This window comes from Melopsittacus undulatus, chromosome 9 (assembly GCF_012275295.1).
Source record: "Melopsittacus undulatus isolate bMelUnd1 chromosome 9, bMelUnd1.mat.Z, whole genome shotgun sequence".
Classification (NCBI taxonomy): domain Eukaryota; kingdom Metazoa; phylum Chordata; class Aves; order Psittaciformes; family Psittaculidae; genus Melopsittacus; species Melopsittacus undulatus.
The window spans coordinates 7,742,118-7,769,920 of NC_047535.1; the positions used below are offsets into that span (position 1 = coordinate 7,742,118).

The 27,803-nt window shown below is 45.7% G+C and overlaps 1 protein-coding gene across 5 annotated transcripts in view; it reads right to left on the bottom strand.

Annotated features, from left to right (window-relative positions):
* NTRK3 (neurotrophic receptor tyrosine kinase 3) overlaps positions 1-27,803 on the bottom strand; it is a 203,856-nt gene that overhangs the window by 108,156 nt on the left and 67,897 nt on the right. For 4 of the 5 annotated variants that reach the window (XM_005148762.3, XM_005148765.3, XM_005148763.4 and 1 more), the window contains 3 exons: positions 27,107-27,130; positions 26,292-26,362; positions 24,430-24,532 (listed from right to left, as the gene is read on the bottom strand). In XM_005148762.3, the coding sequence (XP_005148819.2) occupies positions 24,430-24,532; positions 26,292-26,362; positions 27,107-27,130 (198 nt within the window). The remainder of the gene's footprint in view (positions 1-24,429; positions 24,533-26,291; positions 26,363-27,106; positions 27,131-27,803) is intronic. The other variant, XM_005148764.4, reaches the window with a different exon arrangement.

Here is a 27,803-nt window from a genome sequence, read left to right on the forward strand (position 1 = left end):
AGGGGAGAGAATAAAAATTTAATTAAAGTCACTTTTGCTTCAGGGCCTCTGAAAATCACAAATTCATAAATCTCTTGGTAAATGCCCTGAGCGGTTGCTATGCCAGGCTGCCTACCAGTCCCACCAGGAGGGCCATAAAACGCAAGCACACAGCTCGGTGGCTCTCTCCCTCCCCCTCCACTCCAACCCCGGCCAACCTTGAGCAGCCTATCAAGCCCCTGACAAGTGTTTCTGCAACCAGGAGCTATCAATCTGCAGCCCCATTAGCGGCACAGTGCAGGGAGCTGCTTGTTCTGTTTGCAGCCATGACACAATGAAAGGTGGGATATGGGGGAGAAGCCAGGGCAAGGTGGGACCAGAAGATCCCTAGGATATATTGCTGGAAATAGTGAGTTCTTCAAAAGCATATTTTCTAATGGGAATGGCTAAAAAGTAATATAAACCAAGAGGTGGATCTAAAGGGACTTCTGAGAACACTGCAGAGATAACCCATCTTCTGATAATACCCCAATGAACCAGCCCACTGTTTTGTTCTGTACCCAAGAGGAATCTTCACCACGGGATGCACGCATGCCACCCAGCCCCAATGTACTTCTCATGATGACAAAGATAGAGAGCATCTTCCACCAAACAGCGGCAAGAACAGGCTGTTTCACCACACACATCACTCAGCATTCAGTGAGGAACAGACTGAACGTCCGGCGCATGGGGGTGTTGCACAGTTCTGCTATATTTAACAGAGCTCTCAGTACAGTCTCTGGCAGTGCTATGAACCAACATGTCTTTGCCAGTAGCCTGTCATAGGAAGGCTTGGAAAAGGGGAATCTGGGGTATTTTTTACACTTTATTCTCAATAGGTCACAACTTAAGGTGGAAGTAGAGCCTGTTCTCAGTAGCATTGTCAAATCTTGGCCCTTCTCTGACAAGCAGGTGGTTGGTAAAGCGGTAATGAAATCTTGCTGGCTTTCCTTTAAAGTGGGCATCAGTGGGTGAGAATGGAAAGTTTCTTGCAAGGAGATTGGTACATAATGAATTAATTTGCTGAGCTGCATCCCTGGCTAAATTGCAACCAGAAAAATAAAGAGAAGCTTTCAGAATCACTCAAGCCACTATGGGCTACACTTTGAACCATATATCAGCTATTGACCCATCTAGTAACACTGATTTTCCAAGAGATTGAGTCAAGTGGGATAGACCAGTGTTGGTTATAACAGGAAGCCAGGGCACATAAAGTAAAAAGTCATCCACGAGAAAGGAGAAGACAGAACCGTTCTGAAGAAGCATCACCCACACCAACTTTTGCCATTTCTAGAGCCAAGCTGAACACCCAAATCTTTCTAGGAAACCATAAGAATCTGACATTCCTCCCTTTAAGCAACTACTGTGCTTCTGATTCAGGTCATGAGCAGAAGCGTAAGAGCTGAAACCTGAGGAAGGAGTATCTGTAATGGGAAAGCTTTGGGAGGCAGCCAGTTCTCCAAACCTTCCCAGCCAAATCCTCCAAGGCACGGTTTGAAACACACAGGACAAATATAGACTACTCGAATCAAGCCTACAAAGGAAGGATGTCAACAGTCCACTCCGAGATATTGTTTTGTGTTTCTAGACCATCTGCTGAAAGATGAAACCCCACTATGCAGAGGAGGGAGCACAACAGATGCCATCACTACCCACGGGTACCTGAGCACTGGAGGGGTGCAAGTGGCCACTGAGACTGGTTTCCCCACAGCTCTGCCCTCCTCATCCTGCTGGATCAGGAACCCGCAGGAGCAAAACTGGAGGTAGGTCTGAATCAGACTGTTTCCAATGATGGATTTGCCTGACTTTATTAAGCTCTCTCTTCCAAGGCTGCTTTCCGAATCAGAGATGCAACACTTAGAAGGCTGCAGAGTATGGAGAGTAGAAATCAAGCCTTCCTGAGAAAAAGCAGCAGCTCACCATGAAGATCACTGCACTAACCAGAGCATCAGTGAAAGGGTCAAAGCAGGATCAGGGCAATATAAGAGTGTGCATCCCTCCTATTCTACAAAAGCATCCTGACATCATCCATGTCTATGGACTATTTATGCACCCATGTGCCAACATAAGTATTTGCAGTATCCAAATATTTATCCACTTATGTATCTAAGCAGTGTCTCATTTTATTTATAAAGTTAACGACATTTGTCTCTATTTTAAGACAATGGTGCTTCTGTTTTCCACAAAATTCCCAAAGTAGGGCAGTTCCCAGGCGATATGGCTCCTTTCTACCATTTCTTCACTGTAATTCAGGGAGGATGGCATGGAGGCAGTGAAATGGGATGGAGATAGAATGTGTGCCCACAACTGCTGGGGGAAGGTGGGCAGGCAGGCAGAAGGATGCATCCCTGCATGCATAGGGATGCATGTGACAGCAGGCATGCAGGCAGGGTTCAAGCTTAGAAGTGTAGAATATGCTGCCACAGGGTATTTCTTTTTCAGTGTAAGCCAGGGTGGCAGCTGACCCAGCTTTCTCCTTCTACCTGCCTAGTCAAATCTCCCTCTTTCCATGGCACTTTGCACGCAGGAATGCGCAAACCTGGCAATGCTCTGCTTTTACTCACTCTCAGATAGTTTTTCTGGGGATGGCCATGCCTGGTACCTCTCAAGGTTGAGCCCCTGCTTTAATTATAAGCATTAAAGCACCACATATCATCACTACTTAAGTGGGCATAAAGGGCAAACCCTTAAGCAGCAACAGAGACTGACCCTTTCACCAACACAAGCAATGAGCATCCTCAGAACCCTAGACAACTAAGATCACACTCAGCTCCACATTCCCCATGTTACTTTACTTGTGGCATTGCCTTCTGCTTTATCCTCCCATTTTTTTCCCCTTGAAGAGTGAAAATGCAAACAAGAACTTATAAATTATCAATTCTTGATTGATTTTGCTGAGAAAAGCACATAAAACTATCACACAAGAGAGAAGAATATTTTAGCATTTCAAGCGAGGAATGGTGATGCTGCTGAGACAGCTCTATGTAGGCAGAGCACCCCTGAGCCACCAGTAAGATCTCCCCACTCCAACCTCTTCCTCTTGCCCTTTGAAGACACAAGCAAAATCATACCCTTTCCTAGCAGCTGCCTTAAAACACAGAAACCTGTATTTTCATTAGCAAGACAATTCCCTTCCAACAGAGTTATCTGATAGTACACACACATGAATGCAGCTCCATGCACACAGGCTTCCACAGAGAAGATCCTGTGGTGTGATAGTCCAAGACTGACCCACAACCTGGCAGTTTACTGGCAGCAGAGCAAGACTACTGCAAAAAAGACTACAAGTTCCAACCCAAAAGCTGAAGCACAAGCTAAGAGAGGCTGTCAAGACCAAGTCTGTTGAATCAGTCTGCATCAACGTCTTGCAACGTCACGCAACTGCAGTCTTCCCCTTCACGCTTAGCTGCGTACTAGCAGATAGTTGGGAGAACTTTTCCACATGCAGACTCCTGAAGAAAACGTTCTGCCAAGTGTTCACAGCTCTAGAGTTTCTTCAGCAACACATGCAAACTCTGTTTTCTATGTGGGAAATTATAGTCTTTCCCCAAAAACGAGTGATAGCAGCACCCCACCATCTACTAAAAGGCTGCACATGTCACAGTTCAACCATTCCATCAAGACTACAGATGACACCATACAGTGGTCTTTAGCCATACACACAGCTTTCAACTTCTGCTCATGGAATTAGCACAATATTACAGCTAAAATGCCTTCCAGGGTAGCTAATGAAACCACCCAGTGATAACCTGCTGGGTCAGTGGCAGGAGAGAGCAAAACCACCCCAAATCCCCCAAAGAGCTGATATCTGGGCACTGAGGCTCTCCAGTGCCAGCATCTCTCTATTGTGGCAGACTTCAGAAAGTTACCCTTGTCTGGAAGCAATGATTTAAAGGAGATGAAGAACAGGAGGCCAACACACCTACCAAATGCTTTACTCTCTGACATAACTAGAGGAGCCCCACAAGAGCTCGAGGATCCTGTTGCACCTTCTGCTCATAAACCATCACCTTTCCCAAGCCCCTCTTAAGTATCTTGCTGACTTCAGAGCACAGCAGACTACTGGCTAAAACCCAGCAGTAGACTAGATGCTAAACGAGCAATGCACAAAGCTATTACTTGTGTCTTCAGCCAGCACCAGATACCGGTTACAGCAGCAACAGCAGTGGGGTTTGGTATGCTTTGGAGTTTTTTAGGTACATTCATTTGTTCCCATCTCTTCTGTTCTGTCACCTTTGTTGGCCACAAGAGCCCACTGTGCTAAACAGACAAACAAGTCCAGTACCTGGATTAAGGTATATATATGTATCAGGAAAAGGGGAATATTATTTGATTGGCAGTGAGAACATTTGTGCACGTGTCTAACAGCACTGGATTTCAAACCATCTAGGTTATTGCTTGGGTTTAATTGTGAAGAAAAGAGCATTTTCCATGCTGTCTAAACCTAGCTTACTTCTCCCTCTGCCTTTTACACAGAGTGGTTTCATTTTTGACCACACAGCAGAAAAAAAAATAATTATTTAGAAATAAATAAGATGCTGAAAGAGGTGGCGGTTCATGGATGGGAAATCATATTCCTTCACTGCCGCAGTAATGATCTGATTAAGATCCAATCCTATCACATCCTTCATGTGCTAAGTCATCTTTACAGAGCTGAAGTTGCCTGAGGGTGAGGAATGGAGGAAGGAGGTATGCAGAAGGCTCCGATACAACATGGTACAGAAAGGATTGTGCATTTACCCTCTGGCCACCTTACAAAATGAGAAATTTCCTTGGGCACCGAAACACCTTTTCTGGGGATTTTGGCAGCAATGTCTTCTTAAAACTACAGTTTCATCCCTCCGAGATAATTTATGTGCATATCTGGATCCTCTGCAGGAGCTGGAAATCCAGCCATCCTTTTCACTCTGTTATTTCCCCTCTCTCCCCCAGACTTACCACCTTCCTTGCAAATCTGCCTTTCAATTCTCTCTCTTACTCCAGTTTCCAAGCTGCGTAGGAAACCACAAAGTGTGCCAGCACTGCTCTACCAAGCCCTATTCCGGCTGTTTCTGGCTAAATTTTGAGGATATAGTCAGAGTATCTGATTTCTTTTCCCTTTTTATCCCCCTAATCCCCCACTGCCAGTATTTATTTGGACAAAAACCTCAGCCATGGACTCCCATGGATGTGGGCTACCAGGAAGACTCCATCCCTTCCTCACCCCACCCCAGCAGGGCAGGAATATCATCATACAAGTTCAAGAACTAGCCAGAATGGACTGTTAATCTGTTCCTGCAACTCAGGAGCTGGGATATTGGACCAAAGGGAACTCGTGGCTGGTTTGCAGACTTGATTGCGTGTCCAAGCTAACGCAGCAGAGCACAGCTGTAATTTGTCATATGCCACCAAGAACACAGCATGCACAGCCAAAATGAATGATTTTAGAGGGAGTGAGATAGCAGAAAACAAGCTCAGGCCCAAGTGACTTCATGGGCAAAGATTACTGGCTGCAGCCTGCCCCAGCCTGTGTGCAGCACCTTGGTAATCTTGGAGGACTGTGCTTAATGCCGTGTATGGGAGAGCAGCATATTCTCTGCGTGCAGCTCAATCTCCTTTAACAGTCATTTGGTTCCAACAGATCTGAAGACCAATTCAAACATCACAACCATAGCATACATGAGGGGAACACAGGGCAGGGCTGCACAACGCTATCACAGCAAAGGTTGCAGCCAGGGAACAGCATCAGCTCCAAAAACCTCCAAGAACTGCTTGTGTTGCCTGTCACCACAGAAATAAATCACTGCCTGTGCCTCTTTCCACACACCATCTTTCTTACTTTCTTCCACTTGTTAGTTCAAACTCAGCCAAATTCATTAGTTTAGGTCACATTTATGGATGACACATGCTGTACAGCCACAAAACAATACTTTGGGCGCAAAATATTCTTGCTGTTTCCATTGCAGCTGAGGTCACAAGAAAAACAAATTCACTAGGACTTAGCTGGTGGATACTACAGCTTTGTTTCCAACCACAAAACATTCCTCAAAAACAAGGGCCAAGGAAGTGCTGTTGTTCTTTAAGTGTTACATTTCTCAGGGGCACGCATTGGGTTATTGAGTGTAGGGAAGAAAGGGGAAAGATTTCGTTCCTGTTTGGGGGATTCATTTGGCTGCATTTCTTTTCTCATCATAAGTTATGTTTTTACTTATATTTTATTAAAGTACCCAGAGGCCTTTGGGAATGGATGCCCAGGAATAAAAAAAGAAAATGGTATTAAAATGAAATTAAAAAACACCAGCAGCAGGATCAGAATTGCTGCCTTCTGCATGTGCATTTTGTCTAAAATCAAGGCAAGGCTCAGCTTGCTCACCCCCACTCACGCTGACATCATTGCCATCCCCAAAACTGATGTACCCAACTCACTCAATGCCAGTCTCCTTTGAGATGGGGAAGTTCTGTTATCCCCATACCTCTCAGACCTGCCCCATGGCATCAGTCTGAGCAGTGAGATAGGATAAGCTGCAATGCCTGGCAGAACCTTGTGCCCTTGCACAAGATCAAAAACTATCCTATAACTTAGGATGAAGCAGTGAGGAAAATCCATTCCTGCTGCTGAACACAGCTGAACACAGCTCCCTCCTCCTGCCCCCTTGGCAAATTACTAGGATATTGTCACTAATTATCAGGCTCAACAAGTGAAATGGTGCAGTTTGCTACAGACACGATGGAGAACCAATGCGGACAGCAGCTCTTGGTGCAAGGAAGCTTGGGGAGAGCGGAGGAGCCTTTGGGGCAGAGTGCTGTGGGGCAGCGTGCTGTGGGGCAGCCCCATAAGTGCCAGGTCCTGGCACAGGAGTGGGTCCCACAGGTGGTGATGTTGTGTTTGCATTTCAGAGTGTTTGCCTTGTGTTTTTTTTTGCCTGATGTTTACTTCAAGCATCACACTCTGAGGGCTTATAAAGAGGATTAAGTGGTGAGGAGGTCTCACAGAGTTAGGAGGAATTAATCAAGCGGTAATCAGAAAGGAAATTAATCTGAAGAGTTAATTAATCAGCCAAGGCAGGGAGACTGCAGCCAGTCATCCCTATCACACCTTCCAGCTTGCTATTTCATGCACTGGCACAGCAGCAGGGAAGGGAAAAGGCAGGCCAGGGATGAGAAGGCAAACCAGGGATGCCCAGCCACCCCTCCACACTTTCTAAGGACAAAGCAGAAGCCCAACAAGGCCAGGAGGTTTCCATACTCCACCCCACCATGCAGGGACTTCAGTGAGGACATCTCCACCCCATGGGATGAGCACTTGTCATCTGCCCCCCTCAGCCCAGCTCAAAAGCTTCCAGAGGCTGAGGCATCCATTTCAGAGACTCTTCCATGCTTCTCTCATGTCTTTCCTTTGGAAATGGGATCTAGATATGCAACCCACAGTTTTTTGATTGCTCAGTCGACTCTATACACCCCACATTCTCCTTCCAGCATCCTAAATAGTCTTTCTACTTCTCCATTGTTCAACTGTTCTGAATATGCACCACTAGGGATCACTTCCCCTTCAGTCTGGCCTAGCTGCATTTTATATATTTAACTTTTCTTTCTTTTAATTTTTCCTTATAACACATTCCCTGCAAAACTTTAATCATTTTAGTGGCTTTTCTCTGAATTCCGTCCAAAAGGCATCAGGCAAAATGTTTTGCTCTTATCTCTTCCAGATTGCATTTTGACTAATGCCTGTTTCCCTTGGGATGAGACATACCTTGTGCAGGCTACCTGACTGGGGGTGCTCAGCCTTCATCACATCCTGAAGCACTCAGAGGAAGACAACTCACCAGTTCACAGGGACTGCAACACAATGCATCTTTGAACTTACAAACCTGGTTCATTTTGCAAAGACATCCAAAATCTCATTAAGTTCACCATTATTGTTATTATTACAGTCTTTTTATGCACAGAGTAGACATTTTAATTGCCTTGATGCAGAGAGCAGCTTTCTATTGTGTGTTCTATGGACCGTAATCAATGGTTCATCTCTACGTGGTACCTACAACCTGTCTCTAGAGAGGTGCAGCCAGCTGGAAGCCGAGCCCAGGGTGCAAGGGGTTATCTAGCAGCCACAAACCACTGCCTTCAAGGCCCCTTCCTCAGAGGCCAACTGTGCCCATCCCTTCTCATGGTCACCAGTGATCACTGAGGTGCTTATAGGAGCTGCTGCCTTCTGTGAGGTGAGCTCAAACCTCACAGCACAGCTCAAACCCAAGACAGCACAGCTCAGACAGATTGTGTTATCCCAGGAAACAACAGTGTCTTCCCCCAGCATCCTCAGGTACCTGATATGGCAATAAGGGGAACAGCACAGAGAGCTCCCACATCACCAGTACCTTGTCTCTTTTTCCTTTTGATACATAAAGGTTATTTACACACATCTTCTAGAAAGAAAAGTAACCTTGAAACAAAAAGGGGAAAAGGCAAAAAAATGCTATTATTGCCTAAACAAAAGCTAAGCTCTGCAGGATCCAGAGGGAACAGTGAGCTCTTCCAGAAAAATACATGTCTGTGGATATCCTGACCCAGAGAAGCAGCTCCTCATGGATGTTTTTGTACAGGGAAAACCATGCTCTTCCCCTAGCCCCCTGTGCTGCCTGTCCGTAAACTGCAGGATCCATTTCATTAGAACTCCCTTCTCCTGTGACTGGTGATTATAAAAAATTGATTTTAATAATTTATAGCTCACCCAGCACCAAATTGCTCTGACCAACAACAGGTATCCAAAAGGCTGGTTCTGATCTGTAAGTCTCTCCATTCAGAGCCAGGGACTCAGATACCTCAGCAATCGATGAGTCTCAGTGTGGTACCCCAAGAGCAGAGATAAAAGAGGTGCTGCTGTTCTTCTCCACACTAATAATGCCACAAAGAGGGCACTTTAACAGACAGCAGCTCCTTCTTTTGATATCCCCTTCCCCTTCCGCCTCCAACAGAGACTAAGGAATGAAGATCTAGTCCCTGGGGCGGTTGCTGCTGTGTACTGACTTTTAGGGGTGCAGTGTGTTTTACTGTTGCTTTTCAGGTGACGGTTCAAAGGAAAAGGAATTAACCCATTGCATGGCATCTGAAACCACCGCAGGAGGACCCCCACGGCATCCCCAGGTCACACAGAATGGGAGATGTACTGCTAAAACACTCCAGGATAAACCGAAAGAATAAACACTGTGCACATACACAAAAATACATAAGCATGGATATAAATATGAGCAGATAAATGCACACCCCCTCAAATGATGCTATCAAATGCATTATTATCTAAATCCCTGCAGAGCAGTAGACCATCTCCAAGGTCATATTAGTGTGGAAGTAATATAATCCCATTACGCAGACTCCCTCTCCCTCTCTTAGTTTCTATGTTGACGTTTGCGCTCTTAATTTCAAACACGAGCCGCGTATCTCGTAGCCCAGCCTGGGACTGCTTTGCTCAAGTGGTAGTAAACACATGGCTTAATTCACTCCTTCTCCAGGAAAGGAAAAAGCAGCTTTTCCTGCATGAAATACACATGTCCACCAGCGCAATGATCGACACAGGGTGTGCCGAAAGCTGCTGGAACTAACTCGTGCTCAGGGAACAACCGGAGCACGCGGGGTGGGAAGCGGAAAATCCGGACATGCTGCTCTTGTTGGAGGGGAAAACAACCACATTGGCAGCACCTAATGCAGCTGCCAACAATGCCCCATCACAAGCCTCCCTGGAGCTGGGGATGCAGCTTAATGCTTTGTGCTAAGGGTATTTGCCCATGCTCCAGGTGAGGGATGGGGTCATTAGGAGGAAAGCTGGACAGAGTGGTTAATACTGGGGGGAGCAGGGAGGGAGGGTGAAGCAGCCAGCAAGGAAAGCTCCCGAGGGGGAGGATGGAGAATAGAGCAGGCAGGGACCACCATGGCCATTCTGCCCTATGGCCAGCAGTCCTGGTCCACACAAGACTTTTACCAGCTTCTTCAGGTTGTTTGTCCTTTGGAGCAGAGAAATCTTGAGACAGTTGGGCTCTCAGGGTTGGAGAATGTAATGTGTCCTAGAAATGTGGCTCTGCTTCTCCTGTCCAACCCTTAAATCCACACACCCCCCAAATGCTGTACATCAGATTTCTCTATTTTCCCAAAGCTGTTCTACCCCCTCCACAAATCTTCCTGAAGTTCAGGCCATTGCTACTTGTCTATTCACCTCCTGAAACATCTCCAAACTCCCTTTTTTCCCTTTCACTGCCTGCAGAAGGCAGTGATAATGTAACCTCCTTCACACCTCATCTCTTCTCTAGCTGACATTATAACAAAAAAGTTTAGTAACAATCTCCAACAAAAAGCACAGTGAAAGAGCGTGGGAAGCACTTCTCATTGGCAGATGCCAGAGGGATCTGCCAGGAATATGCATCTCAAAAGGCTCTGAGCATACACTTAGACTTCTCCCAAAACCACTTTATGGCAAGCCGATGCTGTAAGAAGGGCACAAGGGTGGTCAACAAGTACTCCCACTCTTCAAGCTCCTGTGTGATGTACTCTAGGTTACCCTGCTCTTGCAGGCGGGTTGGACTAGATGATCTTTCAAGGTCCCTTCCAACCCTTGGGATTCTGTGATTCAAGATGATGCTCAGGACAACATTTCAGGACGGTTTTCTCCACAGCATGTTTCATCTTTGGGTCTCACAGCCTTTAACCAAGCCTGATGGTTGTCCCTGATGCTCACTCTGCAGTCAGTGGTGAGAGATACAGCTCCAAATGCTTCTGCATCTGCCTAATGAGGAACCTACCCCTCCTGGACAGTGATTAGTCTCATTAAGCCTCTGAGAAAGCTACTTCAACATCAAACTGATGAACTATCCAAAGCAGACTTGTTAGCAGAGGATAAATGAAAATCCAAGCTTGGTATTCTAGCAGTCTGTAAGGCATCATTTCTGCTTGGATGGCCCTTAACCCTTGCATGCTCTGGATGCCTCATTTGGCTGCTGGTCACAGCAGGGAGCAACTCATCTCAGTGCCCAAGCCCATTTCTGTCCCAGTCTGCTCATCAGGACCACACAAACTTCCCCACTCTGAGTCACTGTGAGCAAAGCTCTCTAATAAAACCTTTTATTAAGTACCATCCCCTACTCCCATCATACATACCTCAGCACTCATTAGACTTTAAACCCAGGACTGGTGAAGCATGAGAGAACAATCTCACCAGGATTTGTCTATTAATTCCCCTTGCTACTTTTTAAACTGCTATGCTTAGAAAATCACTGGCACAGTTGTCCTCAACTGGTAGACACTAACAGAGTTATCCACCAGCTGCTTTTCCAGCAAAGCTCAGCTGATCTGGTAAGAGAAGACCTTCCCCTAGAGAAAGCACCACTGGTAGGGCTTGGAGCTGCTGTCACAACTGATAAAAGCTGGAGCAGAGGCGCATCACCAGGTCCTCACTCCTCCTGAAGTGCACACACAGTGACTCCCTGCCTCCCAGCCCACGTTTCCTGTGTCTGCAGCAGAAGAAAAGGCACAACCACAGCAAAAGTCTGATCTGTGCATTTGTGATACACCCCAGGAGCAGGGATAAACTACCTCAAGCAAGCTCAGTTATTTATCCTCTAGGAGCCAAAATTTACTGGGAACATTTCCCTTGGCCTACAATTTCTAGATTACATCTTGATATTCTGAAGGCTTTCTTTGGTACCACAGAGTGTTTGACCCTCTGTGCCGCAGCAGCTGCAGCATAAGGCACCAACTTATGCAGTGCTGCCCACAGTGCTCCTCCTCACACAAAACACATGCAGGAGTGTACACACATATTCCCAGGCTCTGGACTGATGATTTTAAACTCAAATCTTCAGTCCTGTAGTAAGTAAATCAGGAAAGCACTGAGATGATTTTGTTGAACCTGATCTGAGTGTGATGGAGACATGAGGTCAATAATGGCAAGCTGCCACACAGTTTTGCCTGCTCTGCACTAGCATAGCACAGCCTTTGGCTCCAAAGAGATAGGTTTGTGCATTTTGGTTTAGTTTTATTGCTTGATCAAGACACTTATATGTACCTTCTCAACAATTTAAACTGACAGAGCTGTGCTGGATTCAGTATCAACCAAACCTCTTTACTGAAAACATCCTTCAGTAGAAAGTCTCAAGGACTGCAACACATGCAGCGGAGCCACATCCATGGGTAACACATCTCCCATAGCTACTGCGCTCACTAGGCCAATAAAAGAAATCACAATTCAACCACCAACTTTCCATCTCCCACACCGCTAACCAAAAAGGGAAACACTTGCTGCTCCCTCATCCCGCCAGCCTCCTCCTGCCTTCCCCATTCACACCCTAGAAAAGATGCAAATGCTGCCTCCCCTCCTTCGCCACTGCTCAAGGCACAGCAGCACTTAGGAAACCGTCACTGCGAATTCCAGCCAAGATAATTTATCCATAAAGTCTGCCCAACAGCAAACCTCCCTCCTAGGCTCTGCAGCTCAGTGCAGATGAACAGGCACATACCATCAGCTACTAACAACCTCATAAAGCATCTCCCTACCTTTATCTCCCCAAGATACCTCCACACATACGCCCGTGCTCCTGTGTGCACAAAGCACTGATTGGAGTTTCCTCCTTCCTTCCCTGCTTTGGTAATGGTGACATGAAGCTTTAGGCTGTCAAAGAAGCACCTGGCTGCAGCGTTGCCTCTCCGTCATCCTTCCTTATCCTCATTCCTTATCTCCCAACAGCAAACCGCATAACACCTTTGCATGTCACAAAGCACCATGCTATCCAAAGCATGCTGTAGACAGTGAAAGTGCAAGGGCCATCAAGTTTTCAGAAGGCTCATGTGCCACGGAAGATAGCTCAGAGGTCCTGAAGCAAGTGGGGCTTTGTACGTACTTGGCAGCTTAGCACTGACATCTGAAAGTAAAACACTTGGAAATGTCTCATGGGAAAAGCTCTCAAAAAGCGCTGGGTTCAGGACTGAAGGTTCTCCGCTAGGAATGGAGGATGTTAAAGGACCTGGAATTTGCAGAAAAGCTTGATGGCTTCGAGAACCACATATGGGTGAAAAAATAATGTCTAAGGGCAAAGCCTGATCAAGGGAAAATATGTAGATTTTTAGTAAAAGATTTCAATTTAGTAAAAGATTCAATCAACTGAATTTCATCTCTCCTCTTTTAACAATAAAAAAGCAGAACCTCATTCTTTTTTGGCAGATTAATAAAAAGCCTGCCCATACAGGTGATCTCAAAACCACTGGCTCAAACCCTGCCAAAGCTCTGTCAGGAACAAAAACAAACCAAGTGCTATGACCTTTGTGGAAGAACCCCTAAACCCAGTGCAGATTTTAGCTTCTCTGTTGGGATGCACTCAAGAGGAAGCGACTCTCTTTGGTGTGACTTGATCACAGCACGTTCAGCAGCACATCAATCAATGCTTTTACCTATACAGATCAGGAGGTAGGAAGGTGCCCTGCTTTACCCTTGCAACTTCAGTTTTAATATGCCAGGGTGGAATACATGTGCTTTGCTGATGAGGGGGTTTGGCACATGCTGACATCCCATTAACTCCTGTATGATGTTAATAGACAGTCACAGCCAAGAAGCATTACTTGAAATCTTTAAGTAGAGAGAATAAGCCCAAATCACTCCTAAATACACCAGTAGCATAATAAACATAGATAGAAGAGAAATGTAGCTAAGATCAAATGTTTTGTTATTAAGAACTAAATGACAATATAATAAAAAGGGGAGAAAAACCTAAAATACAGCTGCCCTGCAGCATCAGTGTGGAAGGGGATTTCTGCAGACACCAAGAGGTGCAATCAGGCTGTATCTAATTTCAATTTCTATCACAACACTTTACATCAAGGGAGATTGAGAGCAAACAGGAGATGGAAGAAATAATACTCTTTAAATTAAAGAAAAATAATTATAATGAAAAGAAAGAAAATGAAATAATGGTCAAAACAGCTAAACTAAGTCTTACTGGAAAATTCAGCAATATTTCCTGTCTTGGTCCCATGCACCGAGGGGACAGACCTGCAGCAGTCTATAGCAGCACTCAGCAGCCCCAAAACCATGAAGTCTCATTACCAGATGTTGCTACCAATTTAATTCCAGGCTGAGAAATGTGTCAAGGCAGTAAAGGTTCTGTAAATCTGTCGAGATATTTCCTGTTATATACACATATAAGCACACATCTTGTATTTGTCATCCTGGCTGATGTGCAGGAGAAATTAATAAGCCTAACTTTAAATTTATAGTAAAAAAAAACCCAAAAAACAAAGAAATACTAAGAAAAAAAATTATCTAAGAGCCTAAATGAGAGGATGAAGCAGTTGGCCTATGAAAACAAATCACACTGAACTACCTTCAATGCCTTATTTTCCCCTGATTGAATTACAAAATTAGTCAATGACGACTGTAATATATTTGGGCTTAGTAAAATATTTGATAGTGTCTCAGAAGAAACTTCCTTGAAGAATTAATTCAAAGTGGCTTGGGTATGAGCACTGCCATAGAACAGTATTAATAATAACAGTAAATTTGATTTATGTGGCTCTTCCCTGCTGGTGCTGCTCTGGGTGGTACAAGTCTGGCAAAGTTTTAACCCAGAGAGGCTCACCATGTTAAGGCTGGGTTTATCTAACACCCAACCTTCTCAGAATCACAGGTTGGAAAAAAGCTTTAAGAACAAGCCCAACCTTTACCACAGCACTGCCAAGGCTATCACTAAACCATGTCACTAAGGGCATCAGCTACACTGCTCCTGAACACTTCCAGGGATTCCAGCACTGCCCTGGGCAGCCTGTTCCAATACCTGACAACCCTTTCAGTGAATATTTTTTTCCTAACATCCAGTATAAACCTCCCCTGGAGCAACTTGAGGCCATTTTCTCTTCTTGTCCCATCACTTGTTACTTGGGAAAAGATCAGTGACCTTTTTAAGTGACACCAAAGGCACAAAATAAATCCTGAACCATTGTTACCTCAAAATTATGGAGCTTTTCTTTACTTTTTATGATATCAGACATCTCTCCTTTGTAAAGATTATATCATAGCTTAGTAAGTAGGACAATGTTAATTATTACCCCAGCATCAATCAGAAAAAGAGCACACATTGCTACAAGCACTTTGGATAAAGACATGCTTTGCTTATTCACACAGGCTGTGCACCTGCTGACTGTGAGAAACCCCAGCTCTCTTTCCCTCTTCCCAAAGCAGGACTGAAGCTGGAACCCAATGGAAGCACCACAGCCGCCCTGCACCTGACCCAAGAGCATCCCTGTGTGCCAAGAAAGCAGACCCAGGCAGCAGCTCCCACACAGCTCTGCAGCCTGGCAGGAGAAGAGGCAGAAATCAGCCTCCAGGATGGGGATCTACAGCTCTGCACTGCACAGTGGGCAACACATCTCAGCCTGAGGGCAGCAGCGGCTTTACCTGCCTCCCCGAATGCCGGCTCCACTTAGTGTAATGATTATTAAGCCCTGTCAGCAGATATGAAACCAATGGACGCAGCTCCACAGGCAAGTGCTTCGAAAGCCACCGAGACGCCTCTGCTCACCAGCTTTCATTATCCATCTGGAAAATTGCGGATGTTACAAGAGCTTTTAGAGCATCAAGATGGAATAGTTTCGTCAGCAAAAAAAGAGCCAGTTCTCCCCTGCCACAACCCCAGGAGCTGTGTCTGCACCACAGGCTTCTGCAGCCAGCATTGCACCAGGACACCAATGCCATCACACTGCCCATCCCAGGGCAGCACCAAGCATCTCAGCCCATGCCGTGTGAAGCTCTCTTTGAAGGAAAACAAAGTTTTCCTCTAGCACCAATTCACAGCCTTTTGTCTGACTCTTTACTGCATTAAGCTGGAAGAAACTGCTATTTGCTGGGGAGGATGAAGCACACCCTGGGACAGAGAGAAGATAGAAATGCAGGTTCACTGGCACCAGCTCCTCCTACAGCTGGTTCAGGTGGAATGAGAAGCAAGCCAAAGAGGGTTTTTTTATCTGAAATGTAAGCAGATCCATCCCTTTTCACTGTTATAATCTTACGGGTTTTCATCCTCTGCAGTATTTGAAGCTGCTGCGTTGCTTTGGCTCGAGTGGCATCAAAGGCAGATGGGGCAAAACCACCTCACCAGAGGCTGTGTTTCTCACTGGGGCTCAGATCAAAAGTGGCTTTTTCCTTTTCTGCAGGGAAAACCCCTCTCTGGTCACAGAATGAGGCCTTTCAGCAACATCAGAGGGCAGCCGGTGGAGCCCTCAACCCAACACAAGGGTGTGTATGATGCTGAGCTGCAGCATAAGGGTCCTGGTGAAACAGCCGCTTCCAGAAGAGGCTGGTAACTCCTGCAGATGTTGGGCTGAGGAATTAAACCAACTGAAGATCACTGTCCCAAACAGAAACTGGATTATAACCCTGCCTATCAGACACAAAATAAGAAAATCCAAATGTGATTTACTCCTCCTGTGCACAAAATACTACCCAGATGCCTTTGTGTACAGGCATATCTTCTGGTCCATTGATTTTTAATAGCATAGTTGTAGATTGAAATGAGATGCCTGAGCGTCAAACAGGGTTCTGCACTGCTCCCACCTTCATCAACACACACCATACACTGGTGCTGATGACAGTTTCTCAGAGCTGCCCAGGACACAGGCAGGTTCGTTATAGCACTATAAGAAATAGAAGCTGGAGATGGAACAAGCCCATCGGATCATCAGATGCTCCAGTGCTCTCTACAATTTACTTCCTCAGTGCTTTTGCCAGTCGAGGCTTGAACAGCCCAAGTGACAGCTCCTATCAATTCCCTTGAGAGGTTTTTCCACTGCCTCCAAATTTCTAGGCACTCCTTCAAGCACATTCAGCCCAAAACAAAGCAGCACAGATCTCTTTCTTCTTTACATTTGCCTTCACAGCTCGCAAACCCTTCCCTTGTCAATACTGCCATTCACATCACAGTCACCTGTCCCCTGACCAAGAGCAAAGCTCTGCTGCTCCAGGGCTTAAAGACACAGTGCCAGATCTCAGCATCCCTGGCTAAACACAGCATAAGTGAGTAAGAATCCTACAGCAAGCCAAGAGGAAGAGGTGATAAACTCACCAGGGACGTCATCCCAAAGGACCGTTTATCAGCTTTAACAATAGCAAAAACCTTTTTCAGAGAATAATTGGACAACTGCAGTACAGACAAACTACAATTAAGTTACTAATTAAAGCCCTTTTCTACTTCCCACACTGCCCTGCACCTTAGTAAAGCCACATCAAAGTTGACACGTAGTTGTCTGGTTGTTAGCTGCCTTCAGAGACACAAGACAGCACAGAGGACACGTTTGTGGAGATAATGTCTCTTCATCAGGCTAGTTATAGTGGTTGAAAAAAGAGCTTATCCTGCTGCTGTAGATACCTGTTCTGGAGATAAACAGGATCACTCTGGCTCTGTGCTGTAATTCCTGCATCTTTCACTACAGCAAAGCTACATGAAGACAGAAGAGCAGACAACATCAGGCCAAGCAGCAAACACAGGAGACAAGGAGTGGGCAGGCAGGAGCATCATTGCCACAGAAAGGAGCCCCCTGAGGATTACACCTTCTGCATGGTCCTTGGGGTGACTGAGCCTGGGTGATTTCACAGCTGTGGAAAAGATGTGTGCAAGCTGTTGGATGGGGAACTGGGGCAACTCAGTTTCTCTTGAATAGCAGGTGGATGAAGGGCATCTTCATGACCCTACGGTGCAAGAGAAGCAGCCATGGCTCAGTCTCACCTTCTCCCTCCTCAAGGTTGTGCCCATCACATACACAAAGGCAGAGGCAAGATGAGCCTGAAACAGGGATGGCTTCAATAAAATCACTTAAAAATACAAATTTCAACCACTTTCTTCCACCTCACTTTGAGCTCACATCATGCTGAATCATAGGCAAGACAAGGGTTGCTCGCACAGCTTCAGACACTGCAATGTGACAACCACTTGGGAAAGTCAGCAGTGAGACTCGTGCTAATGCAGAACTACTCTGGGCAAATGCCAGTCATGCCATGGGATTCCTTTTGGGGTGAGTGCTGCATCTAGGGTCCAGCACCCATTGATGACCGGAGCAGCTTTGTGCCCTTGTGAGCAATAGAGGTCACCATGGGATGGAAGAGCATGCAGAATGTGGTGTGAAGGAGCACTAGGGCTTCCTGGTCACCTGAAAACTACTGATCTGACATTTTTTAAATGCTTTTAGTAGCTGCCTAAAATAGACACCTTGGTTTTGTAAAAGCAGCTGGAATAGATAATGGCTGGTCAGTGCACTTTACATTTCCTTTATAAATAATCCCTCCATACACCCCAGTGAGGGAAAATGCTTTATTTCCAAGTCTAAATAAATCCTGACCTTCTGCTAACCATTTCTCCTGCAGGATCATTTGATGCATGCCTCCAGCCAAGGGCAGCTCCTTGCTCCTTCAGGCAGCAACAAGAGACAGCAGCACCCCATCTTTCAAAGCCTTCACTGGACCAAAGAACAAGGAGTGTGAGCATTAACTGCTGCAATGAGCATAGATCTGCCTTCACAGAGAGAGGAGCCAGAAGTGCCTTGTCACAGCACCTCTCTATATATGTACATATATGTCAACTCTACAGTGGAGAGGTGGGATCTCTCAAAGGTTTGCCAAGGAGCCTAAGGGTTGTGTAGCAGCTTTCCTTTGGGGCCACCATTCCAGTTATGGACTGATGGCTTAGCAGTGGGTAAGGCACTTAGCAGCAGTTCTCAGAGTTTTATGCTTTGTCACTTTGAAGGCACTAAATAAATAAATATATAGCACAGCTTGCACTTGAGCAGAGTATAGACAGGCATTTATAGAAAGAAGCCCCAGTGAAACTGCATGCCCTTTCAATGCACTTCCCAGGCAAATAAAATCAAGTAACACCAAGCACAAGCAGTACACCGAGGGGCTTTTCAGGCAAACACAAGGATACCAACAAGGAAAAGCCCCAGCTTCCAGCAGCCCCAGAACCGTTCCTGGGGCTCAGCTCCTCAGCACTGCTGGGCTCTGCGCATCACACACCCAGGCTCAAAGAAAGCAGCAGCAATCTGTTCTACTTCCAGTTCATTAGTATGGCTCACTATGCATCCCTCAGACCCCGTGGTTAGCTGTGGCTTTTAATGTATGGCTGCTTCTCTCCTGTAGCCATGCCAGGCTGGCTGATATCACTTCACTCTCTCTTTCTTCCTGCTCCTGTTACATGACAGGCTCCCAGGAGGATGAAATGAAAGGGCCCTGATCACAGATTTCTCCTCAGCAACTAACCCTTAAGGTGCAGGCTCTCCAAGCTGCAGAGTGTTTGTTCATGCCTGCACAACTACAAACAAATAATCAAGGAAAAACAACCAGTCCATGATTATAGTCAGGCTTAGCCAAGGCCAAACACGTGTCAGAATTAAGCCTCATCTGAAAGGTGGGTCATGGATCTTGTATATTATTTTTATCCCCCCTTTAAAGCTGCAGCAATAATTGCATATTGAAGAAGGAAAGGAAAAATAAAAGAGAAACAAAAAAATCCCCGAATCAACAAAAGCAAAGAGCCAGGCACCCAAGATATCCTTGCAGGAGCTGATCCTCTTGAATCTGGATCCCTGGAACTGTTCTGCAACTGACTCAGCGGACAGTTACCATCTGTTTATGGAAAAGAATGTTAATAACTCCCAATCATAATCAAATAGGCAACTACTTTAAGTACCTATTAACTAATGCTAAATTACAATGGAAGAGCTCTACAAGTACTTCTGACATCCACATGCGCATCATCAGTGCCAGCACTTTGATCAGGGCTATTAGAACAAATAGCAAGTGCACCGAGAGCGATGCGATTCCTCACACATTACACAAAGCGTGGGCAGTATTTATTTACTGTTCTCTCGTTTCTCCTCCACCTCCTTGTTGTTTCTGCCTATTCAGGGAAAAAGCATGAACGTGCATGTGTGCAGATGTACACACCACCCACCACAGCAGACCCCCAAAAGCATGGCCGCTGTGTTTTGTGTTTCTGTCCTAGGCTGAGCTTCCATATGGATTTTCTGATGCCTAGAGAGGTATTCCATCAGTGGAGCATCACCCGAGTTGTCATCCTCTATTTAGCCCCACTACTTCCATGATGCCTATAAGGGCATCTCTAAGCCTTTTCCCCATCTCCTCTGAGTGGAATGGGTAAGCAGGTCCAAAAGTTGCAGCAGAGAAAGGGAAGAACCAGGCAGGTAAAGCTGTGCACACACACTCACATGTGTACAGAGAGGCAGCATGATCACACGCCTTATTTCTTTAGGAAATCAGATTAAAAAGCAATCGACTCTTCGCCAACTGTAACCAGGTCTGAACCATTAGCTGACACCACCTCCATCCGAGGAAGAAAACCTCATTTGGAGAACTCAAGTCATTTTTAATCTCAGAGCCTGGAAAATAGTTCATCTCAGCAAAACAAGAAGTGCTCTTGTCTCTGCATTTTCTCTAGGACCTTTCTCCTAATATCCCAGCAAACTCAATTTGTTTGCATTTTGTTTTTAAAGTTGTGCAGCACCAGGAATACATTACACAAATATGCATGAGCACACGTTCCTTATCCCTAGGCACTTGCAGGTGTAAGAGAAAACAACCAAAAGGAGCATCTATTTCAGTCCATCAACTTAAGCATTTACATGGCATCCATTGCTGCACCATCTGAATGTTTTGTAAGTCCCAGGACTTTTCTGTGCTGTTATTCCTCTATGAAATTTCATTTTTGTTAATCCCGGGACCTGTGTGTGGGTTTTTTTGTATTATATTATGGAATTTGATCTCCTGTCATCTGCTGAGATTAAACTTTGATCAGAAGACAACCCAGAAGTGAGGTGTGAAACCCTTCACCTCTGGCACACAGGGAGTGAGGGATACTGCACCCAAAGCAAGCAATGACTGAGCACAGGATGCCAGGCTCCTTACTCACATGTGATTTATCCCACCTACAAAACCCACTCCCCTGGGACATGGCAGTAAACCCAAGGGCCCTGACTCCCAGTTTCTTGCACTGTAAGATCCTACTCTTCTTCCCACACAAATACAAGGCTTTAAAAAGCACCTCTGCCTCCCCTCTGGATAGATCAACCTTCAGCAAGTGGTTGTGGCCTGTATTTACAGCTTCAGTGTGTCTCAGTTTTTACATTCACTTTCCACTGTGGTTTCCCTCCACTGTCTCCATGTTGCCCATGTAACACCACAAAAAGGCACTTTGTTTGCCATTTCCCTACTGAAGCCACCACCCCAGCTCCAAGGACCGCCTAGATGCTTCAGTCCATCTGTATTCTCCCCAGATACTGGACCCAAAATCACCAGGCAGCCAGAAAAGGGATCTGACCTCTGCCATCCCATGCTAATGAATTTCCTCTTCGGAAGGAGCAGGAAAAGGCAAGAGGGATGGCACAGAGCCAGCCTCAGTGAGCTCAGCCGCAGGACATCAAGGAGCTGAGAGCACAGCGTGTCACAACCCCATTCACAAGAAGCTTTTGTTGATGCCACTGCTCCAGCCCATTGACAGCACACTTGGCAGCACAGGCTTTTCCACCACTTGGCTGTTGGCTGTATCAGTAGCTGGGTCATAACCAGAGCAGTGGTTCTGCCAGGACGCGTGCAATGCTCCAAGGGTGTGTGTGCTACCAGCCAGAGGAGGACAAATGTGGACACATCATCCTCTCATAGTCCGATACCTCATAGACCTCTCATAGTCTCATATCTTCCAGCATACATGTGCCCCAAGACACACTGACTTTCTGCCCAGCAAAGGCAGTTGGGATCTTGGACACTTGGTAGCCCATTAGTCCACTTTTAAGCCTGGTGGGCATCCCATGAGGCTGGCCAAGGGGGACTTTCCAGCCCAATGTGATATCCAACCTTCTCAGTCCAAGTTCACCTCTGTCTCTGAGATGAACCATCTGCTTAAAGCTAGGAAACACAGAAGGAAAAAGATGTGCTCTGAGACTCATGAGGTGCTGTGGGTAACGTGTCCAACACGAGCACATAATGTTCTGTGTCCGTGACAAAAACAACAGGAAAAACCTGCTCCTGCAGGCCTGCCAAGATGGAATTTCAACAACAAGTGGCAACATATCAACTGGCGACAAACAGCTCCTGATTCAGGGAACCACACACTTCCCCAAAAGAAATGGGGGTTTGGGGTTTTTTTCTTTAGTAAATGATAACATGCTGGTGCCATACAGGATGGCTCCTGCCCAAGAATTAGCTGATAATGAGGGACCCAGAGGGAAGTGCTGGCTAAAGGCGGTTTGGAGGTGGTTGCCAGCTGCACTGTCCCAGACAGTCCCTTATTCAGACAGGGTGTCAGAATAAGGCAGAATCTATATGTCAGCCCCTGGAAAAGCAGCTCAGGATCACTCTCACTGAAGTGATTTGATGATTTGGACAAGGGCATCACCAAATGAATAGGAAGCCTTCAGGGGAAGGAAAGTAACAGCATCCCATTGGTGGAGTGAAAGAGGAGGAAAAGACACCCAGCATACACCAGAGAAACACAAGCTTCAAAGTACCATTGCCAGACTGGGACCATCCTGTCCACAGGGCAGAAGAGCCTGCAGTCTCCAACAGGGAGCAGAGCTTAAGCACTGCGAATAGGCTGCTCCTGGTCATGCCTGTGACACTTGTGACTCATTAAAGAGCTATCTCCCTGGTTTTAAAGATGTGTTTCACTTCTGTCAACTCCATCTCTCCAAGCAATGTCATCATTAAAACTTCCAGAAACTTTGCAGGATTGTGGTTTCGTATCAGAATTGGAAGAAATACAGCACGGTGAGGAGGAAAGCAGCCTTTTCTGCCTAAGCACTTTTGCTTCCCAAAACCCGCATATGCAAAGACCCGTCACGGCACTCCTCTGGTTTCTGGGAATGAAAAATATCCACTAACGCACTTATCCAAACACCTCTGAACACAGACACACATCTGTTCACCAAGGCTGGTTACTCACGTAAGGCTCATTCCTCTTTGATTCTTCCACTAAGGTCAGAAGTTACTTTTCCTTTTTTCATTTGTATCTCTAAGCGCCATCAGTGGCAAATGCCCAAGCACTTCCATAGTGTTCTGACAAATCCCTCCAGAAGGCACATAACATCATCACAATCGTACAGATGGGGAAATTAAAGCAGAGACAGAGGTTAAGACAGCTAATTGCCTGTGGACATTAAGTGAGTCAGTAGAAGAGCTGGGAATTGATCCCAGGAACCGTGTCTTCCATTCCTCTACTCCACCCACCAGTCAACACACCCTACCAGATGGTTCTTATCATTGGACATATGGACTAAATATTGCTAAGATGGTGTAGAAGATTCACTATTTAATTAAGTGTCCTGTCTTCCATCTCCATAGGATGCATAGGGGAAACTGCAGCCAGAACCCCATCTGGACCCACTCAGGAAATATCTCCCTAAAGCAAACAAAGCCCTAGGCAAGAACAAACGTTCCCAAATCTATCTACCTGCCCTGCAACACAGACCGCCGCAAGGCCAGGGAATAGCCCGCAACTCAGAAGCCTTGGAAAAAGCCCATGTTTGTCAAAGCCTGGCTTCAAACAGTGTATGCATGAGATGCCAGTTAGACTGATAACTTGTGTCATGTGAAGGCTCTTCCTCCAGGCTTTACTGGGCACCACCAATGCTGCCCAACTGGAGACACCAGCAATCACAAAAAGCAGATGGTACATAGGCATTTACTTTCTTCTGGCATTAGCTCTATCACATCACAGCACTGGTGTTGGCAGGACAGAGACCCCAGTTCTACCTGGAAAACATCAGATGCCTTCTCATTTTCCAATTGCTACACCAAGGATCCCTGAAATAGCTTCTAAGGTGGTTATTCATCACACAGAAGAGAAAACCTTCCTGCAAAGAGGCAGCGAAACAGACCTTCCACATCACTGAAAGACAGGTCAGCAATTGCTTTCCCAGCATGGACCTTAGAAACTTAGAGCAGCATCTCAGTCCCCATTCACAGACAGGCACAGGAGGGATCCACCTGCCTTTCCAACAGAACCTACACCAATTTCACAGCCTTCTGGGAAAGGATGCACCATCAAGTCCACAGAAAATATTTCATCCAAGAACATGCTCTCCTGAGTACAACTCCCTCTAGAAACGGCTGGAGGGAGCAGGCTCAGAGTTCTTATGGGCAACCTGTAGATGCAGTTATGTACTGATAAGTAAAACACATGCATACTTTTGCCCAGCAGAAGCACATACAAGTGAGAACCACCAGCCTATATATCTCCATTACTCTTTCAACAAACAGAAGAGGGCTGGACAACATTCACTTTTGAAGGCTTTGCACCAATACTGGCAATGTAGGAATAAAACCACAACACCTTTCCACGTGTGCTATAAGAGCCGGGCAATCCTGGAAGGTGCCTCCTGCTAAAGTAAAGCAACTGCACCTACCTTTCATCCCGAACTTGGACCGCCGGCCATACTTGTTGATCATAATAAAGAGGACGACCAAGAGGACACAAGCAAAAGCTGCCAGCCCAACCGCTATGGAAACCTGAAAGGAAAAAGCCTTAGAGTCAAGACAGAGGAATTTAGGAGTCTAGATTGCAAATACACCTCCTTGCCAAGTTAACCTTTCTGTAGGCTCATACCATCTGCTGCAGTCCTGTGGATATCAGCTGTGGAAGAAAACACAAGCTAAAGCACAGGTCTCTGGCATAGCTTGGAAGCATCACAAGCTGTTTGCAGGACAGGGAGCTCTGGGGTGTCCCTATCTGTGATACTGTTCTGGCATCATTCCCTCACTCCATATACATGTGGGGAAGGAGGACCTCTGCTCCAGTGCCTGGGGCTCTCCCTTTACTGAACACATCATAAGCATCTATTTCCAACATCACCACTGTGCCACAATGTCACAACACCAAAGCTATATTAACCTGAGCTGGGAACACACAGGAGCAGCAGAAAATTCATTAGAAAGAGCAATTCAGTCTCCATCCAAACATCCTTCAGGACAAAGAATGAGGGAAAATACCGCACACAAAAAGAGATTAGAAGAAATTAGGCAGAACTTTCTTTTTTCAACCCTTAAAATATTTGGTTTTCAAAAAAGACATAATAGTTCCCTATTTATTATCATGTTAGTAGTAAATATTTATAATGCAACAATGTCCAAAGTCTTTCACTGGAACTGTGGTTCCACTATAGCAGTGTACAAGCAGTGGAAAGAAAATCTCCTTGCCCTAAAGGGTTTGCAATCCCAGGCTTATTTTAATATTTATGAATATTTATTCCTTCAAGTCTTTGCTCGAGATACTTTTATTGCATTGATGTAAACAACAATTTCTTTGGCATCTGTCCAATTGTTCTCCTGTACTGGGTCTTGTGATGCATTTAGGCTTCACTTCCTTTTATAAAGCTGTATTCTGCTGTAATAGAAAATACATCATTTAACCAAGAAAAAGTAATTTCATTTCACAACCCCTTTCCCTGCCCTTGGTACATTAGTTACAATATTTTAAAGTGTTTTATTTTACCACGCTCTATTTTGATCCCCCAGCTTGTTTAGTGCTTTATATTTAATAATCAGTGCACATTATTACTCCAGCCCCACTCTTCAAAGCTTTCACTTCAGTTATAGGAGATTTTCAGTTGGATGAGAACAAAAACAAAGGTGGATTGAGTTTTGTTCATTCTGTTAACACGTGGTGGGTTTCAAGATCTGGACACTCACACATAATTAGAGCAATTGTGTAATGTGCTAATTCCCTCCTGTATAACACTTGTATGCACTGGTTTTGTCTTTATCTACCTGGATTTGACAGAAGAAAGACAATGTTGAGATCTGACAAGCCATAGGCTTTCTTTCCTTTTTCATTCCTGGCATGCCCTGCAGAGCAGGAGAGAGGGCAAACTGGCACTGACAGAATTGAACCAAGCTAAATCTGAGTCCCTCACAGGGCTAAACTTAACAGATCAATAATAGGCTGAAACACACAATTGCCTGTTTGCTTGTTCTCTGGGTGCTATTTTTTTAGAGTGAGAATTTCTGACCCTGCCAGCAGCGACTTCATAGGATGCCTGATTTTCAAAGAGCTCCCTGGTTTCACACTGCAGACCAAGAAGATCATATGGTTTGTGTCAATGTTTTGTTGCCTGACACAAGCCATAAAATCCTTCCGATTGTTGTCTTGAGTCATAAAGGAAGAGATATTCCTTGCAAATATCTCAAAACAGCACAGGAATTTAAATACTGAGTCATCAACAACAAGAAATGCATGCAGAACAGTTCGGCAGAGGAGGACAGGACTCACCCCAAAAGTGTCCTCCTCCGGTTTGTGGGTCACAGTGATCGGTGGGGTGGGACTCACTTCATAGTCACCGACTGAAACCAAAACACCAAAAGCAGAAGATTTAACATGATGCTCGTGGGACTCCCAAGGCACTGGTACATCCACAATGGCAGTGCCTGACCTAACAAGATCCAGTTCACCCCTTAGAGAGGCTGCAACTTTCTATTTCAGAAGGCACCAAAATTAACCATCAGATAGTTCCTTACGCATAGCAGCAGAGAAAACACAGACCGGGACAACACTGATGTCACTCCAACTTTACAAATGAGAAACATTTGGGTGCCTGATGTCCTTGGGTGGGTGATCTCCACACCTGAGCCATCACTCAGAGCTCTCAGAAATGGGCTAAGCAGGGTTAAGCCCAAGACTGAGTCCAGCAGAACCTGATCTGAAAAAACAGTTGCTTGTATGGTATAGTGGGATGGAAGAAGAGTTCATTGAGGAAGCATGTTGTAAATGGGCCATGACACAGAACTGCTTTGGAGACTGGCCAGCCTGCATCTAGTCAAGACCCCTTCCACTATACCTCAACCAAATGCCATTTCCATTGTAGGACCTTCTTCAGGACATCACTAGAAGGAATTTAGAATCTTCAGGGCTCTAGAGATTAGCCAGCTGATCGAAAGCTCCCCAGCTATCTTAGCTCATGCATGGAGAAGCCAGAGCTTTGTGCAGCCTCCACCAACTTGCTTTCGGCTTCCTTATTTTTCCTCCATGAGCATTTAAGTCACAAAACCAAAACACCCACAGTATGTAAAGGGCAAGGAGACACTTACTTGAAACAAAGTTGTCCGTACTCTCTGTGGGAAGGACAAAGAGAGAAGCAACACAGTTAGCAGCACAGCAAAGGGAAAGTGGTCACACTCGCAACACACCTCAGACACACTCCATCACCCCAAAGAGCCCAGGAAACCAACTTCTCATGTTTTGTCCTTTGTGCAACTGTAACTGGAAATTGCAGTGCATGTGATAGCAGAATATGCTAGAGAGCACAGGGGAAACTGCGAGGGAGAGAAGGAGATTTTGCCTTGCATGGCAGTGTTCACCCAAAGACAAAGTCCTACAAGGATAAGGACCGACCCCCAGGGAGGAAAGCCCAACTTGGGACTGGGGATTAGGGGGGGTATCTTATCATAAGCCATTCACAAAAGCTGATAGCATCTGAACTGGCTATGGAAGCTGTGGCCTCTTGCCAGAGACAGCCACTCCAGTTCCTGCTGTCAGCATCTTGACTGCTTGAGTCTATTCAGTAAAGCTCCTTCAGCTCTAAAGGTGGCCGAGGCCCCAGACAATGAGGTCTAAAGCTCTCAGTGACACTCAGTTTACATAGCATGAGGATAACGTCAGCTTTCAATTCACTCGCCCATGTAAGAAATTGAGCACGATATTAACTGGAGTTTACACAGCTTTGCTGGCAGAGAGCTCCTGGAAGGACGCTGAAATGTTCACACTGAAGCATGGGTGAGGTTTGGA